At 44.2% G+C, this 19,345-nt stretch overlaps 1 protein-coding gene across 1 annotated transcript; it reads left to right on the plus strand.

Moving 5' to 3' along the window:
• The first annotated feature begins 11,059 nt into the window (after window positions 1-11,059).
• Window positions 11,060-13,840, plus strand: LOC103715116 (pentatricopeptide repeat-containing protein At4g15720). The gene is given in 2 exon segments (XM_008802647.4): window positions 11,060-13,313; window positions 13,316-13,840. Coding segments are annotated over 2 exon segments (1,818 nt in total). The 5' UTR covers window positions 11,060-11,641; the 3' UTR covers window positions 13,462-13,840.
• Window positions 13,841-19,345: the final 5,505 nt, after the last annotated feature.

The following is a 19,345-nucleotide window of genomic DNA, read 5'->3' on the forward strand; positions in this document are numbered from 1 at the left end:
GTGATGCTCATATTTGGTTGCACCCTACATAGCTGTGATTTTAAATCATATTCACTCCTCAAATCATCTCCTAACTCGATGATGGGATACTTGTTCTTGAGATCTGGAATCCAAGATCACCCCAGGGCGGTGATCCTGGGTTAAAAATTAAAGACAAAAATATCCTTCAAGTTAGCAGAAAAATTGATATATCAATATACCATATGTCAATGTTACACACACACACACACATATATATATATATAATGTTGATATTATATATTATATTAAAGATATATATATTATATTAAAGATATATATATATTATATTATAATATATTACTAATCATATTATTATTATATTAATATTGAAGAATAATTTTAAATTCTAGTAAAAATATATTATTATATTTTATATTTATATAATAAAATATTTAATATATTATTATATTACTTCTATTTACCTTATTTTTCTAATCAAAATAATTAGTATTAAAAAAATCTATTATAAGTATAAATAAAAATATTAATTATAATGAAAAATAACATCTTTTTATAATAAATATATTTTTATAGAATATATTAATAATTAATATATTAATAAATATATTAATATTTTATTATAATATATTTTATATGATTAATAAATATATGATAAGGGCTACTAAAAGTAGAATATGTGACAAAATTATGGAGCTATTATAAGAATTAGTATATTGACTTACATTTTTAATTCATGAGAATTAAACATATATAAAAAATCAATATAAGATATATCAAAGGTATTTGTGGTATTATGTGGTCAGTGATTTTAGATCCCCGTACCATACCAAACAAGTTACTAGTGGATATCCAGAAATTTTTAATCACTAGACCATCGCCTACAAACACATTGATCTTAGATCACCGGGATCAAATCACCCCAGCATTTGGATCATCAGGTATCTTAGATCACCGTGGTGATCTTGTTGGGGTTACCAAACGCCCCCTTAGGGTTATGGTCGGGAGTGGATGGTGATAAGGCGGAGCAAGATGGTGAAGGAACGAGAAAGTATTCATCCATTCGCGGGTTGGGTTGGGCTGCCCTGGGGTAGGGGCCAACCCAATAAACTTAGCGCAGAAAACTTTCGGACCAAGTCTCGCTAGAGTTTGGTCGGATTAGATTGAGTCAACTCGGGTCGATGATTTAATATTGGAACCTAGGTTGGCTTAATTTTTGATCCAACTTGATTGTGGCCAAGGTAGTAGAGTTAATCATAGGTAACCCTCTTGCTATAATGAGTAATGTCACAGCACTCATCTTGTGCTTGCTACTTGGTGTAAGAGAATTTATGTTTGTGGTATTTATGGGATAATTGAATAATAAGTTGCCTAGTTAGCCAAATATGGGCCCTATGATTTGTCGATGTGCACTAACACATATCTTAAAGCATTTCCATGATACATATGCAAATAAAATGGTTAGGCCATCGTGTTGTCTTTTTTCTATGAGATTTTTGTGCTGCAATTGCTTTGCTCTTCTTTTTTTTTTTTGGTACAACGGCGGCTCACACCCTACGGGTGTGGATACGGCCTACAAAATCTGAAACAAATAAAGCTAAAAGAGACTCCGACACTGTGTCGGGCTCCCTCAAAATAAAACCTCCAGAATAGTGAGCCGCATAGGAAGCGATCCAATCAGCTGCGCCAATTCGCTTCCCAGTAGACGTGTGTAACCCGATGGGTTTCACACGCCTGCAGAAGTCTGCGAATGTCCAGAAGCAGCGATCTACCCTCACCTGCACGATCTCGACCCCTGACCCAATCAATCACAGTGGCCGAGTCGCCCTCAAGAATGATCTGGTCTGCACCAAGTGTCCGTCTCGCATAAGATATGCCCTCTCAGGCGGCTCGGAGCTCAGCACACACCACTGATGCATCGAAGATCCGCTGACCCCCCAACCCCACTAGCCTGGCATCATGATCTCGAATGACGAAGCCTACACCTCCGCCTCTCCGGTCAGCTGCCATGCTACCATCGAATTTCACCTTTAGGAAACCAGGGGGTGGGGGTACCCAGGATACGAAAACATATCTGGGCGTTACAAGAGCAGAAGGGGTACCCCAGATGTCCCTGGCCAGCCCGGAAGGTGAACTCACAACAGTACTAAGGAACTCCTCTGCATGCAAAAAAGCCCTGGCCACCATCGCCCACGGGGGCGAGCTGCGACCCTCAAAGACTTGTGCATTCCTGTCTAACCAGAAGTGGTAGGCTAGGTATGCAACACAAGTCCCTCTCTCCTCCACCCCGGGCCCTGCCCCGGGATCTCCAGGAAGCGAAGGAACTCAGCAATGGACGACCATCTCTGCCCCGGGTCATAGGAAATCCCTGCACACCTCCAGATCTGAACGGCCCGCGGGCACTCAACTAGCACATGATAGATGGACTCCTCCGCCTCCGGACAAGCTCCACAGTCTGCTGCTATCCGTACTCCCTGCCGCATCAGAACACAGGAATAGTGCGACGCGTGGATGAACATGTAGTCTCCAGATCTAGGTACCGTCAAAATGTCGGGTCACTGCTCCTCCTCTCCACTGCGCTATGTTGCGGGAACTCACTGTCGTCCGCCCGGACAAGCTCCATATCCTCCTATCCACTGTCATCCCCATCGGGATCGGTAAGGCCAGCACTTGCTCTGCGAGTTGCTCATCAAACACCCGCCTAACCAGATCTGCATCCCATCTCTGCTCCCCCTGGACAAATAGAGCACTCACTGTGCGCCCCTCCAACCAACCATGGTCCATCAATGTGGGCTAGTCCTGCAGTATGCCCTCCGATAGCCACCTATCCTCTAGAATGCTGATAGTCCGACCAACCCCAATCTCCCATCGGATCATAGGCATCACCCCCGGGGCACGAGTACATATCTCTCTCCAGATAAAGGAAGACCCACGTCCAGCTCTGAAAGTGGCCGAAGTGATGGGGTCGCCATACTTCGCCCTCGGCAGAGAAGCCCAAAGACTCCCCAGCTCCAGAAGAAATCTGACTGCAAGCCTAGTGGCCAGTATCTCCCTGCGCTCGAGTAGAGAGTGGACTCCCAACCCACCCCGACTGGTTGGCTGACAAATGACCTCCCAAGCCAGTAGGTGGATGCCCCCTCTGTCCCCACGATGCTCCCAAATGAAGCACCTGAACATCCTCTCCAAGTTGCGGAGCACAGACACCGGTACCAGTGTATTAGACAGTAGGTAAACAGGAATAGAACTCAAAACTAACTTCAGTAGGTGACACTGCCCATCATCGATAGGGTGCTTACCTGCCAGCTCTCCAGTCTCCTTCTGATACTCGCCTCCATAGACGTGCACTCCCCCCGCCGCAGGCGTCGGTCGGTAATCGAGACCCCGAGGTATCTAAGGGTCCCCTCCTGCTCGGCAATCCCCAAACTGCTCATGATGGAGGTCTTCACCCAAGGATCAGTCCTCGGGCTAAAGCTGATGGCTGACTTAGATAAGTTGACCATCTGACCTGAAGCTCCACAATATCTCTCCAAGATCCCACTAATAGTCAGAGTTGACATCCGTGTCGCGCGGGTCAATAGTAAACAATCATCCGCAAACAGCAAATGTGAGATACATATCGCACCCCTCGTCAGCCTATATGCCTCAATCTCCTGTGACGCTGCTGCATGGCGAAGTGCTCGTGACAAGAGATCCGAGCAAATGATGAACAAAAGTGGTGACAGTTGGCAACCCTGCCTCAGGCCCACTGATGACTCAAAGTACCGCGATGGGGAGCCATTTATCAACAATGCAAAAGATGGTGACAGAATGCACCCCTGAATCCATCTAATCCACTGTGGGTGGAAGCCAAACATCTCCATATCCAATTTGACCCCCATCAAACTCCTACAACAGGGAGCACTCTGCAGATCAGTCATGAACTCATGAGCACAGAGGACGTTATCAGAAATCGAACGTCCCCCAACAAAAGCTCCCTGCTCATGGCAAATAATCCTGGGCAAGATACCTCTCAACCTCTGTACCAACACCTTAGCCACCACTTTGTGCATAGTCGTGCACAAGCTAATAGGTTAAAAGTGGCCCGCCTCTATTGGGTCATGTCTCTTCGGGATCAAAGTGATAAAGGTCCGCCTCCACTCCATAGGCATCAATGCCGATACAAAAAAAACTGCTGAATAGCCTCTAGAGTCTCCTGTCTAATAATCTGCTAATACCTCCTGAAGAAAAGTGGGGGAAAACCATCCGAGCCTGGAGCTTTATCCTCACCTAAGGACCATAAGGCCTCCTGAATCTCCATATCTGACACTGGTATGCTCAGTGCTGCATTCTCTCCCTCAGTGATCTGCACCTCTGGAGCCAACCCCCAATCATCGCCATCATCATCCAACCTCCCTGTGTCAGTCCACCTAGCATGAAAAAACTGCAGTAGAGTCCTCCTGACAACCTCCATATCCTTTGACTCCTGCCCACTGATGTCCCTGATTTTGCAAATCCTGTTCTGATGTCTCCGCATGATAGTCGACTGATGAAAAAACCTCATGTTGCGGTCCCCCTTGCGGATCCACGGAACCCTCGATTTCTGTCTCCATAATACTTCCTGCTGCCTGAGTAGAGAGTGATGCATAGCCAAAAGCCCCCTAAGCTCCCCCTGGTCCTCCTCAGAAAGTCCTCCACCACTATCCTCTTGGGCCTACGCCCTAGTAATGGATGCTTCAGCTTCCTCCACCCTTCTAAATAAATTCCCCGCTTCCTCCTTATTCCACCGAATCAATCGGCGTCTAGTCAGCTCAAGCTTCCGAGTCACCCTATACATCGCACTCCCACGAACAGGCGTTCTCCCGGTCTCCCTCACCACATCCCACGACCTCGGGTAGGATAGCCATACCTTCTGAAACCGAAATGGACAATGAGTCTGAACAAAGTGTAAAGTACTTACATATATGGGGCTATGGTCAGAGGCAATCCTAGGCAGGTGGCGCACCCAATAATCTAAGAATCTCTGGATCCATTCAGTCGAGGCATATACTCGGTCAAGCCACTCCCATACTCTGGCTTGACCCTGCTGGTTGTTGCACCATGTAAATTTTGGACCTGTGAAGCCAAGGTCAGCTAGCCCATTAGACATCAAAAAATTCTGAAATTTTCGAACCTCAATTTTGTTGGTGAATGAATTCCCGCCCCTCTTCTCCACCGGACCGTCAATGCAATTGAAGTCTCCCGCTACCAACACCGAGTGCCCCAACTGTATGAGGCTTGTGGCCTCCTCCCACAGCACTCTTCTCTCCCTATAGTCAGTACTTGCATATACTGCCAGTAAACCCATGGGGGAGCACTACCCTCTGATATCACTAAATTCACCTACTGCTTACACTGGTGGAAAACGTCAATATTACACGACCCCACCCTCCACAACACAATAATCCCCCCGGATAGCCCCTGTGCCTCCACTGCATAAGTCCCCCAAGACCTCGGAATAACATGCCTGACCCGCTCCAAGCTACCTCCCGACAATCTTGTCTCAAACAGAATGCAAATCTCAGGATCATGAAGGCTTACCAATCTCTGGAAAGCCGGTTTGAAGGACGGCTTCCCCGCCCCCCTACAATTCCACAATAGAACCTTACAAAGGCTGAACAGTGCTTGGCTGAGTCTCAGGTTTCTGTGACCCATCCGCCTCCCATGACCCATTCACATCTATGGAAAACCCTGCCTCCCTCTGTCCATGAGCTAGCAGCACCTCTTTCATCTGCTTGGCAATCTCGGCATGAACCGGGACACCGGTAGTTGCTCCTCCCCCAGTGTCTCGATTGGCCGGTTTCTCCTGCACCCCATCAGCCGGCAAGCACCTAGGGTCTCCCGTGTCCTTGTTCTCCCCTTCTCCCAGACATGTTAGACTGCCCATTCGAGCCCCCGTCGGGACCCCGCCACCGACCACCGATGAGGAGGCCGAAGTAGAGTTCCCCGGCAGATCCTTCGTCCCGCGGAATAGTACCTTGTCGCCGTGGCCCCCCTTCACCGCACCACCGGGACTCAGGACATCGACAGGCTCCCCACCAGCTGGCCGGACTACTCCCAAGACCGCTGGCGACAAACTCCGGCTACGGAACCTCCGCCGGTCAGCTCCCTGGCCTGCCGGCATCGCCCTCAGCACGCTTGGCACGGAAGGGAACCGTGCCAGCCGGGCCGTGCCAGCCGGTCTCTTCGATGGGCTGCGAGCCCGTTTCAGCAAAACGGGCTCCGACTCGGCCCGATGATGGGCCTTGGCCTGGTCCAGGTCCAGCGGGCCCACGGCTTTGTTCGGCCCACGGATCTGGCTTGGGCCTGGGTCTTGGGGTCTGGTTGGTGAATACGACGCTCGGCCTGCTATGGGGGCTGGCCCAGGGCCCGACTCGTGGGTCTGGGTTGGATTCGCCCCCCGCTGCACCTGGTACTGAGTCGACTTGGTCGGCCGGGATGCCGCCGCCACACCGGTGTCCGAAGGCCCCGAATCCTTCCCGGCGACCCTCGTCGGACGAATTTCTTGGGCTTCCGTCACCCCTCAGCATCCGGCGATGAGTCAGCCAGATCTGCCTCAGCCGACTCCGGAGTCGGTTTCACCGTGCTTGCCCGCCGAGACGCCTCAACCACCTCTGTCGTCTTCTTCACTCCAATCGGAGCGCCACTGTTCCTCCAAAACCTCTGCCGGGGTACCGTCATCCACGGGCCAAAGGTCAGCCGATCCTCCACCACCTGCGGGGATGCTTCCGACCCACTAGCTGGCTCGCCTTGTTCCTTTGTCACCTTGACCCCCGACTCCGCCCCCGTTTTCAGTCCCGGGGCCTGGAATCGGCAGTCGCCGGATTGGTGGCCCAAGCGGGCACACCGATAGCATAGCCCCGGCAGATCTTCATAGGCGAAGGTCTGCCAGAACTTCGCCTGCGCTCCCTGGACGATGGTTCCCAGGAGCAGTGGTTGTCGGGAGTTGATTTCGACCTTCACCCTAGCATACCCAATGCGCCGCCTCTCACTAGAGAAACGGTCGAGCTCCAGGGGATTCCCCACCTCCACCACAATCACCTGGATAGCCTCCATATCCCAATACTCAACTGGAAGCCTTGGCAACCAAACCCAAACAACTGCTCGATTCACCAAATGGATGCCCAGAATGAAATCGGGTATCCATTTTTCCATTGCCAATAACTGTCCCGCCACCAACCACGGCCCAGCAGCGAGCACCGCCGCCCGATCGTCGCCGAGGCAAACCGGATGGTGACGAAGCCCTCCATCATAGGCAGAACCTCAACCTCATTCTTTAACTTTCCCCTGCTTCGGAGGTCCCGTGCCACCCCAGGCTCTTTGCAATCACAGCCGTTTCCATCCAGAGGTTCCTGGCTGTCGACACCCGCTCTTCCGAGACCACCGCCACCCGAGGAAACCTCCGTTGCAGTTCCTCCAGCTCCGCCGCAGTGAGGCGGTGGGTGGGTTCCTCCGATCGACACACCATCCCTCCCGCCACCTCCGACCACAACGGAGTGGTCTTGGCCTGCCCAGGAGCAATGTGTGAGGGCCGAGACCTACCCGAGTCACCTGGCACCGCCGTGCCAGGGGCCGCCATGGCCGCACACCAGGTGTTTGAAGAAGGTTGCCCACCGCACGATTGTTGATGCAGCAAGGCGCTACTCGACCCCGAAAACGCCTCCTTCAGCCCTAGGTGTTTACTTCAATAAATTGCTCCCTGTAATTACACTAGATAATATGAGAATGTCAGGTTGATTAACAATTTATATTCAATTGTTACATAAATCTAGAGTCCCCAATAGAACATACTAGTATATAATGCTTATTGTTTATATACTAGCTATCCCTATCAGCGGATGTATGAATAAGAATGCTAGATATGGCCAAATATATTATATTTGGTTATGTGCTTGGGCTATTGTGAGACACCATATTGGTGGATATTCATGCATATATGCATTTGAAAAAAATGATATCATTGTACGTTGGTGACATATTAGTTGATGTTATGCTCCTCCACAAATTTGATGTTATTTTTGTCCACTAATTTTGGCGAAGAGCATGGCTTTTAAGTATATTCTTTGTTTAAGTTGATGGCTATCCGCTTCTAAATTTATTTCCTGAACTATTGTAGAATTAAAAATTATTGGTTGATTGCATATTGCTTTATGGTTGGACTGCTGAGCTGGTGGACTTGATCCAACCAATAATTCTTCGTTGCAGGACAATTCTTTGTCATTCAGAATGAAAGACGCTGATCTTTAATTCATACATATTATTTTTTTTTTAATTTTTTGGTATATTTCGTGCATGAAATATAATCATTTATCTACAAAATATTACTTTAACAAGATTTTAAATTTTGTGAGATGGAAATATTCTAGTTATATTATAAAATAGAAGGGTCCCATCCCGGTGGCCAACCAGTGGTTGCCCTTTCTCTCCCTCTCTCCTCCTTTCTTCTTTTTTTCTCTCTGTTTTTTCTTTAGTGTACCTTTCCATTATTCTTCCTTCATTTTTTTTTCTTTCCTTTCTTTTCTCCATCTTTCCTTTCTTTTCAACATCCTATTTGGTTTCATTGATTATCTTGGATTAAGACAATGCAAGCAAAATAGAGGCATGAGTTAAAAGAGGGAAAAAAAGAGAAAAAAAAGAGGGAGGAGTTACCGAACCTACTTTCCCTTTCCTTTTCTGTATTTATGTATTCACAAATCCTAATTTCTAGAATTTTAAATTTACCTAATTTGTTTAATATCTTTCACTCTCTAAAGGAACAATGGCATGGTTTCCCCTTTCTGGCACCCTATAAATATGTTGATGCTGTTTAATTGTTTAAGACTTCCTCACCTACCTGGTCGTCTCTGTCCGGACCACGTTTGGACCACCATGGTTGACAATATACAGACAATCATTAATCATTTATGTTTAAGAAAAATTTACTTTTCTTTGAAGAGCCACTCTATATTCTATATATGTCCTCACACCAACCTTGACGCAATTTTCATTGGATAGGTGCAGCTATATTACTATGAGATGGAGTTTCCACCTTATACTAGAAAAGTAAGGCTGCAAATGAGTCGGGTTGATGGGTCAGGTTGACCCGTAACCCGACCCAACCCATTTTGGAGGATCTGTAAGGCTGGGTCGGATATTAAAATTAAATTCGTTCCATTTTTTGGGTCGGATCCTTAAGGGTCGGATGCTGAAATTGAACCGTTCCATTTTTTGTGTCGGGTCAAGGACCCGACCCGACCCATTTAAAATTTGAATAATTTTGGATTTTCAATCTTACGACCCGACCCAACTCGAATCTGTAAAATTATTTGGTCCCACGGGTTGCAATCCGAAATACAAGTTTTAAAGCCATGAATAGGTTGACCCGAATCAGACCCGATTTTTTTGGACCCAACCTGAATAACCCATTGGGTCAAAAATCATAGCGGTGGACCCAACTCGATTTTCTATCGGACGGATTTGAATCTAAAATTAAAACCCAAACAAGGAACCAGATTGGGTCGGGGTCACTCATGACCCAATCCGTCCCATTTGCACTCTTAATTAGAACTACAATTGAGTCTAGCCAAGTACCTTGAAATTTGACTCGAGATCGATCGAGATTTAATATCTAAGCTCAAATTTAACTTGATCACAAAAAAAAAAAAAAAAAAAAAAACTCGAGATTGACTCGACCTAAATATCAACCGAGCTCAAATTTAAACTCTAATCATTCTTTAAAAATATGATTGAAATTAAAAATTAAATTAGATTTTATATATATATATATATATATATTATTTTAAAATATTAAATTAACAATATATATTATAAATAAAATATAATATTTGAAATACCCTCCCCCTTCCCTTCATGAAGCAACATATTGCACCTAGTCAACTACAAGTAAAAATGCTGGCAATGAACGTTATAAGCAAGACTTTTATACTCAGACCAAGGAATGGAGTATCATATGTTACCGAGAAACTAGCAGAATGTATCCTGCATGCCAACCAGCATCTAGAAGCATGACATAAGATTCTTGGACAATGGATACTGATGAATTTGTTCATTGAATTCACTTGCCTGTCAGTGATACTGCATCAGAGAATTCTACCGTCAGTTCCCAACTTAAAAGCCAAATCATCCTTTGAGAAAGATCATCTTAGCAGTATATGGAAAACCTTTACAGCTTTTTTCTACAACAACAGTCCTTAAGCTACAAATCTTTCCTTGTACGATAAACCATTCAGTGGTCATCACCAAAAACCTGCATCCAGGAAGACCGTTCAGGCAATCCAAGTAATCGTAAAAGCCTATTCCTGGAAAAAGGAAGCACGGCATTATCCAAATTTGATTATTAGAATTTTCTTTTCTTTTAACTGGCTGCTGCTTCTGATCAATCCTGTAGGTTTAGGTGTTAAACCATTACAGACTCTACTCATTATTTCAGATAAGTTTAAGATCTTAACTTTTTAAGAGCCCTTTTCAATTTATGCCTATTTGTTAGTAGCTTGTGATGTACTTCGATCATGCTCTGATAGCACATGAAAAACCCTTGGAAACCATGGCAAGACATGTCTGGGCAATCTCAAATATCAATGAGGAGATCAGGGTATTAAATGGGACAAAATGAATTAGAAAATGAAAAAAAAATCCTAACATTTACAGACCCCCGGTGGCCTTGCATCTTAAAAAAAAGAACAGGCTCTAATCCTATGAGGCCTACTGAAGAAAAACATCATGACACCTTCAGCCGAAAATGGTAGGCTGACAACCTGTTCACAAAAAAAGTGAAAGGTTCCACTAGCCTGAATTGCATGCAAGAATGTGCTGATGACTATAACCGAACAGAAACCTGAATTGGAACTTAATAAATTTTTGATAATATCTATTTTACTCTCTACTCATAAGCATGTCTCTTTTATAGTAAGGGCATTTTAGTAAAAGTATTAAAAATGTATGCTTTTTTTTTTTCTTTCCAAACTTCCAAATAAGAGGAAAGAAAGTACTTTCTCTTCCCTTCTAAAACTCCCAAACAAGAAGAGAGGAAAGTCTATTCTATTCCATTCTTTTCTTTTTCTTTATTATTAAAATTTTTCTTTCTTTTTCTTTTCTCCCCAAAACTTCCAAACGGAGGCTAAATGTTAACAGGATTTGCCAACCGCTCCATCACTTTCTGCGGATAATCAGAGCGAAGACACATCTGGCATCTCTGACCATTGGAAAATCCATATGGAAAATTTGCATCGTGCCAAGTTGAAGTGCCTAAATTTAGCGGAGCATAAGATGGTCTCCAAGAATCGAGTAACTGCTACTTAGTTCATTAGAGGATGCACATGCTCCAAATCACATGCTGTGGCCATGTTCAATGCATATCAGAGACAGAAGAAACTAAACCCGAACGGCAGAACCCCCAAATTCTAGAGCTCATCTGACTACCGTGGCAACCAGGAGCAGTCCCCGCTAGATCCGGGAATCCACCTGCTGCTTGTCGGACCGTCGTCGGCTTCTTCCCAGTCACCGGCCGCTTCGACGGGCTGATCTCACCTTGCTGGCCGCAGTCGAGGTGAGCGGCCGTGGCGAGTCGGGGAAGCCGTGAGCGGCGACGGGAACATGGTAAGCGATGGAGGGAGGGCTCTCCAGTGAGGGCCCTCGATGAGGAAGGGGCATGGCCCTTGCTTTGGTGCCACCACCCCACGCCATGAAGAAACTCCCGTCTTCTCCGTTTCCCGACTACACTCCTTTCCTCATTCGCCGCCTCCGAGCCTCGCTCGACCTTGCCTTCGTCGCGTCCACCCATTCCAAGCTCCTCAAGTCAGGCGGCTCCTCCGCCACCTCCCCCGGCAACCACCTCATCAACGCCTACCTCCGCTGCGAGGCCCTCGCCGACGCGCAGAAGGTGTTCGACGAAATGCCTGAGACGAACGTTGTAACCTGGACGTCGCTCATGACCGGCTACGTCAACGCCGGCAGGTCCGACCGCGCCGTCTCTCTCTTCCATTCAATGGGCAACCACCAAGTCCTTCCAAATTCTTTCACCCTCGCTACGGCCATCGACGCGTGCTCCCGCCTTGCCGACCTTAAATCAGGCCGACAAGTCCATGCTCGAGTCGCGACTTCCGGCCTGCAGTCCGATCTCGTAGTCTCGACTGCTCTCATCAACATGTATGGAAAATCCAACAGCGTCACCGATGCCCGTAAAGTCTTCGATGGCATGATCGATAAGAATGTCATTTCTTGGGGCTCGATGATCTCAGCTTACACTCAGAATGCTTGTGGCCACGAGGCAATTGCTCTGTTCACTGAATTCCTCTGGGAAGTCTCATCATCGTCGAAATTAGCTCCCAACCACTTCATGTTCTCGAGCGTCATCAACGCTTGCGCTAGCGTGGGCAGGCTCGGCATGGGAAGATCGACGCATGCAGCTGTGATCCGACATTGCTACGACGGAAATGATGTGATCGCAGGTGCGCTGATCGACATGTATGGGAAGTGTGGATGCATCGATTCGTCGAGAAAAGTGTTCGATGGTATTGCACGTCCCTCATTGGTTCCATACACCTCCATGATCGTGACTGCAGCAAAGTACGGGCTTGGGAAGTGCTCGCTAGACTTGTTCGAGGAGATGGTCCGACAAGGGGTGATGCCGAATAGCATCACTCTCCTCGGCGTCCTCCATGCTTGCAGCCACTCCGGTCTCGCAGACACGGGACTTCGGTACCTAAATTCGATGAGCAGTAGCTACAACATAGCACCAAGCGTGAAGCACTATACCTGCGCCGTCGACATGCTCGGCCGTGCAGGCCGTCTCGACGAGGCCTACGAGCTGTTGAAGGAAGTGCGAGCGGAGGGTGATGAGGCGTTGATGCTGTGGAGCGCATTGCTCTCGGCGAGCAGGACGCATGGGAGGTTGGGCCTCGCGGTTGAGGCCAGCGAGAGGCTGGCGGGGTTCGACCGGGACGTCGCAGGCGCCTACGTTGCCATGTCAAATGCTTATGTTTCAGTTGGGCAGTGGGAGAGTGCGGAGAAGGTTTGGAAGGAGATGAGGCGGCGAGGGATTCGCAAGGAACCCGGGTGCAGTTGGGTGGAGATAAAGGACGCTGCTTTTGTGTTCTACGCCGGGAAGGCCTCGGCAGCAGGCGAGAGGGAATGGGAGGTGGTGGAAATATTGAGGGAGTTGGAGGAGAGGATGAGAGAGAGGGGGTATGATGGTGGGGGTAATGGATGGGTGTCTGATGAAATGGTGGAAGGGGAGGGAAAGAGATTGATGGTCGGAGTGCACAGTGAAATGCTTGCTCTGGGGTTTGGGCTGATAGCTTCTCCCCCAGGAGTGATCATCAGGTGATGAAGAACCTGAGGATGTGTGGGGACTGTCACGAGGCATTCAAGCTGATCAGCGATATTGTGGGGAGGGAGTTTGTGGTGAGGGACTTGAATAGGTTTCACCACTTTAGGCATGGCTTTTGCACTTGCGGGGATTACTGGTGATTGCAATTCGACTACAACCAAAGTCGAACTTGGAGTAGTGAGAGCCAGCAGAGTGGCTACTGTCATTAGATGGATCCAGCAGAGTGTGGAAGGAGTGGGTGATTACTATATGCTCCTCAGGGATATTCGAAAGATGGTGACGGTGGATGGCCTTGCAGGCCAATTATGTGTATCGAAAGGCCAATGGGGTAGCAGATTGGGTAGTTTTTTATATGACTAACCATTCTAAAAAAACACTATGGCTAGAGGAGAACGGGCTATCCAGTGCGTTCCGGAACTTGTTATCTTTTGATTTTTTTTGGATATATTCGCACTCGCTATGTATGATACATTTGGTTCAGCAAAAAAAAATAGAGTTTTGAAAGTTTTCAGCACCAAACTGAAGTAGGCTCCTTCCTAAAATGATTTCCTAAGTTTGTTTGGCAAAAGAGCAGTTACACAAAATATGATCTATATCTTCCTGTTCACCACCATATATCAACATGTATACCCCAGCCACAGTAAATGAACTCTTGGGGCTGTTTGAATCTTCCACAAGGCTTTGAAAATTGTAAAAAAATATAAAAATATATAAATAAATCTACCTCATCCTATCAGCTTAAACTTTTAGGACAAGTGGTGATTTCAACATGGTATCAAAGCAGAGGTCCTGAGTTTGAACCCTGTCTCCGCACTCTTTAACTCCATTATTAAAATTTCACATGTTGGGCTCGCCCATTAAAGAAAAATCTGGCCCATATGTGAGGAGAAGTATAAAAAAATATATAAAAAAATCTATCTCATTCTATCAGCTTAAGCTTTTAGGACAAGTAGTTTGTGCTGCACTATTCGACCGAACTTTAATATCCTTTGAACTATGTTGAGGAATGGCAATTGATCCAATCTCGTAAGCTAATCCCATAGGGCAAAGTTGTTGCATCGCTAATATTTGTAAATTGTATTGCATAAGCTTATTAGGCTGGATTCCTTCCTTGACTTGCTAAGCATCATCTTTCTTCAGCACTAGAACAATATAGGGTTTTTTTTGTAATCCTCAGGCATACTTCCCAACTCAATTACCTCCTTGACGCTGGCCACCAAGTCCACCTTTATGATGTTCCAGAAAGCTTTCTCTGATGCAAGGCTCTTCATAGTAGCTTCGATCTCCTCCTCCATGATATCAGCAATTAGCCTTTCATTATCCTCCTGGTTTAGATAATTATGCGCCCGGGGAAGATCGAAGGATCCCTCAACATGGTGGATTCTCCCTTGAGGCGACCTCTGTTGTTTCCTCAGTAACATCCTCTCCTACCAATCTTGTGACTTGTTTGTCCATCTACGCAGCATAGTAGTATGATGGGAGAAATTGTATTCATATCTTCTTCCTTCCACCGCGGCAATCCAGATTTTTGTCGCCAAAACATCTCCTGCTGTGTTAATACTTTATCATGCTCCCTCAGTTTGTTGAATAGAATCGCATACCTCTCTTCCTTCAACGCACTAACAATGACATCCTCCTTTTGTAACTTTTGAATTTCTTTCTCTAATTTCTCTGCTTTCTTGAGAAGATTACCTACTTCTCTCTTATTCCAATTGATTAATGACCGCTAAACTGATTTCAGTAATTTGATAAATTTGAAAGCTGGTTGCCATGCTCTTCTCACAACTTCCCGCACAACATTACAGCTTAACCAAAATCGTTGGAACCTGAAGGGAGAGAATTGTCTATTCCTATGTTGTTGTAGCTGCACCACTATAGGGCAGTGATCTGCTACAATCCGGGGAAGATGAGTAATCCGAGTTTCTAGGCATAAGCTGAGCCAATTACTGGTCACCAGGGCTCATCAAGCCTTTCTCAGGCTCTTGCCCGACCCTGCTTATTGTTGCACCATATAAAAAGAATTCCAAAGTATCTCGGATCTAGTAAGCCTTTGTCTCTGACAAAATTCTAAAAATCCTTAATCTCTCTCTTCAATTGGAAGGGCTTGCCACCTTCTTTTTCTCCTGTGCTTCTTTAATTATATTAAAATCACCAAGTAAGATCATAGGAGCATTCAGGGAGAGGACCTTCTAAAGGCCAGAACCAGAGACCCAAACTCTAAAGGCCTGATCCTTTCCCAGCTGCTGAGCAGGCAGAACATCTTTTACTCAAGTCCGTTTGGTTTTGTTTCCATCCAGCTTAATTGGCTCCATTCTATTCTCCACAATCAAAACCTTATGAACTGGTCCTTTGCGCACCAACACTTTTATTTGGCGATGGCTTCTGCTCATCCTTCTTAGATCCACAACACCTGTTTCATCAACCAGCATATCTGAAACGTGGCTAGGTGGCCTATGCTAATTGGTCCTACCATGATCAGTGGAACCATCACGAACCGTCCGATTCAGAACATGTTGAGCCATACCGGCGGCAGATTGGAACGTACTGATTAATAGGGAAAATGGTGGATGGAGTACCAAAATCTTATCATTATTATCAGTAAAAAAACATTTTTGTTGGCTTTACTTCCTGGGAGGATTAAGGTGGCTTTCTATGACCACGAAATTACAGGTTACAATTTAGGGTGCAATTCTTGTTAGTTTAAGCCGAACCTAACTTGACTTAACCCATTGTTTGGATCGAGCTGAGAATCCCCCTCCAAATGACCTGATTCTATATGACCCAATCTAGCATGATTGAACCAAAGAAATATTTGAATTGAATATCTATGTTTAGGTTTGAAATTATCGAGTTTGGTTGAATGCGGTCATTTATTTTGTTTATCATGTTGGGCTAGGGTTAACTCTTAACCCAGTCTGCCCTACAAAAAATTGGAACATATCCAATGCCCTGCAATTTAACTAGCCTAATAGTTAGCTCGTCGCACTTAAACCTATCATATCAGACCAAACAAGAAATTTTTACCTGTAGCACTCAACTAAGGTATCGAGCGATGAATTGACACCTAAAATGCCAGCTGCATGAGCCATGATATATAAACTAACAACCCTGTCGCACCATTAACATGGTTAGGTTTGCTATTATTTAATCACAACTTGGTCGCCATTAGTCTGATTAAACTAACACATAGGTGATCTAGGAAATTGAGGGGGTTGACAAAAGATCATGCGGCGAAGATCTTGGGATCCATAAAGTTTGGGGGAAATTTTGAGTGATCTTGTTGTTGGGGTTACAAAAAATAAAAATTGTAGAACTGCAGACTCTAACCATGCTATATCCTAGGTTGAGACTTTCTTTCTTTACACTACTAATCATTCTTTTTATGGTCTTAGTTTTTCTTATGTGGTTCGTAGGATCCATAGAACTCTGGTCTACCTAGCTGCATGGGGGGTGACTTTAGGTAGGTCAACTTCTCGAAGGATGGGATTGCCCAAATGTCAAAATTTCTTAAACAATTTCAACCTGCAGCTTGTGTTATGTTACTTCGTGGAGCATAGAGGAGTAGGTTTACACATCCAATTTATATAAACTAGTTGGTTTGGGCTCAGCTCTGGTTAAGCTTAACCTGATTTGTTGCAGCCATAATTCGGATCAGCTTGGATTACGATCGGGTCGGGTTAATATTAACCTACCTAAGTTAGAATATAGTGTACAGGCTCAAGAAGCAACCAACCATGCCATCTATTTCTCTAGTGGCACTGCCAACCTGATGCAACTCTAACGAAATTAGTTGGAATTCGACATGACGAAATCATCGTCACAGGTTCAAGTAATCAAAGCATGCATATAGACCCATAGATCCAACCTGAATAATAACATTAGGTCAAAAATTGAATCATGCGATAAGTGCAGTTTGGGTTAGCCTAACCTAGTTCAAACTGCCCTAAGCTGAAAGTTCTTCTAGTCCATGGGCTCAATTTTTCTAACGTGATCTAGAACATTATATCTGTTGAATCAGATTTTGCTAATTTTTCATGAAATTTTAAATGAAGAAGGCATAGATGACATCATAAATTAGGGCTTAATTATAAGAGGCTGCAAATGACTCAGCTCCATTTAGTGTATCATTTGCTTGCATGGAATGCCAGCCTCTATTGATTGAGAGAATCAATGGATTGCAACTATAGAATGAGCATAGGTAGAAATTAACAGTTAAAATTTCATTCATAAATTAAAAATTTGTTAGTTAATTCTTTAATTAAAAAGAAAAAGGCTTTATTTTCTTGAATATTAGTTGCTTGGTCATCAACCGTTGTGCGACTTTCATTCATTATCTCCTTAATTCAATCAGTATATCAACTAGGAAAGTCTCATATATAGTTTTGTTGTAGTGGTGGTTTCCACAAAGGCTCTATTTCATAGGGAAAGGCCCAGTTTGGGGGAGCTTTTGGAGGGTCAAAAAACACTTTTAGATGAAATATGAGTGTTTGGTAAAAATTTCGAGAAGCTGTTTTAGTTTTTTCAGAAAGCTAAAAACAGCTTTTTGGGAGAAGCTCCATTTTGGAGCCTTCCGAAAAAGCACTTTTAGGCATGGTCGAAAAGATTTTTTTTTACCAAAATACCTATGATAAAATATAACAATTATACAAAATGTCCCTTTAATAATTACTTAACCAATTTTATCACATAGCCAGAAAATTTTTATATTATGACAAATTAATTTACACTAATAATTATAATATTTTATATCTTTATTATTGTATTATACTATAAAATAATATAATATTATATTATATCATAATATATTGATATGTTATGTTAAATAATCTAATATTGTATGAAATTATTATGCTATAGTATACAATATTATATTACTATATTATAATAATATTATATTATATTAAGTAATACTATACTATATCATATATTTATGTATTAATACATATTATATTTTATTATACTATATTGGATAATACTATGCAATGTGTATGATCATTTTGTCATACTAAAGATACTTTATTAGTTTGTTTACCAAATACATGTTAAAGTAGCACATCACTTTAAAAATATAGTTACCAAATAGCAAATAGCTTTTTATACAAGCTCTACTTCAGAAAGCTCTATTCCAAAAGCTCAACTTTCAAAAATTCTACTGCCAATAGCTCTCCCACACGGGGCCTAACCGCCACCGGCCAAGTATTTGTTTGAATCCAAACCTTCCCTCCAAATGCTAGGGCCCCCAACGACACCAAGTCTTAAGTTCACTTCACAATTGCATTTAAGTATGCCAAACTTCACCTTCAAATAATACAATATTTTAGGAGGTAGATTTCATGAGTCCGACATCATGATGACAAATTCCACACGGCAACATCTGGATCCAAACAAATTGATATCTTTTTCTGAAGATGTCTTTGTCGTTTGATAAAGAATGGAGAATGTCATCTTTGGCCGACTCCTTTCGGTGGATTCATTCATGGGTTATTTTGCTCACATCACTAAGTATTCCTCTCAATTAAAAAGTATAATTGGACCTTGTCATAGTTTCTTCCGGACTACAAGAAGACCAAAATTCTTTCATGGCCAATAAAATAAGTCATGGTTTGCGTTTTTTATAGTTTGGAAGGTGTTTCCTGCCTAAATTCCATCATTTTCTCGTCAAAACAAATGATGTAGTGTACAACATAACACTTTTGGGAATTCATGATGGGTAGGTTGAAAGAATAGAGGTAATATTGCTAGCATTTGTTTGATGGCATCTAATTTAGTTACTTTCCTATGTTCAACTACTAAGTTGTCGCCGCTCCTCAATTCTGGTCTAGGGACGTAAAAGCTTTATTCTTCACATACAATATATAAAGGAGTTTGAATTTTACACTCTGAATTTATCATATTATATAATAGGTCCATAAGGTGAATTTATACTTAATTATAGATGTGATTTGCTGCCGCTGGAAATTGGTACATCCGAGGCACCGAGTTGGCTAAGTTGTTGGAGAGCTCGGCGATCAATTATTCAGGCTA

The sequence above is a fragment of the Phoenix dactylifera genome, unplaced genomic scaffold (assembly GCF_009389715.1).
Source record: "Phoenix dactylifera cultivar Barhee BC4 unplaced genomic scaffold, palm_55x_up_171113_PBpolish2nd_filt_p 000077F, whole genome shotgun sequence".
Lineage (NCBI taxonomy): Eukaryota > Viridiplantae > Streptophyta > Magnoliopsida > Arecales > Arecaceae > Phoenix > Phoenix dactylifera.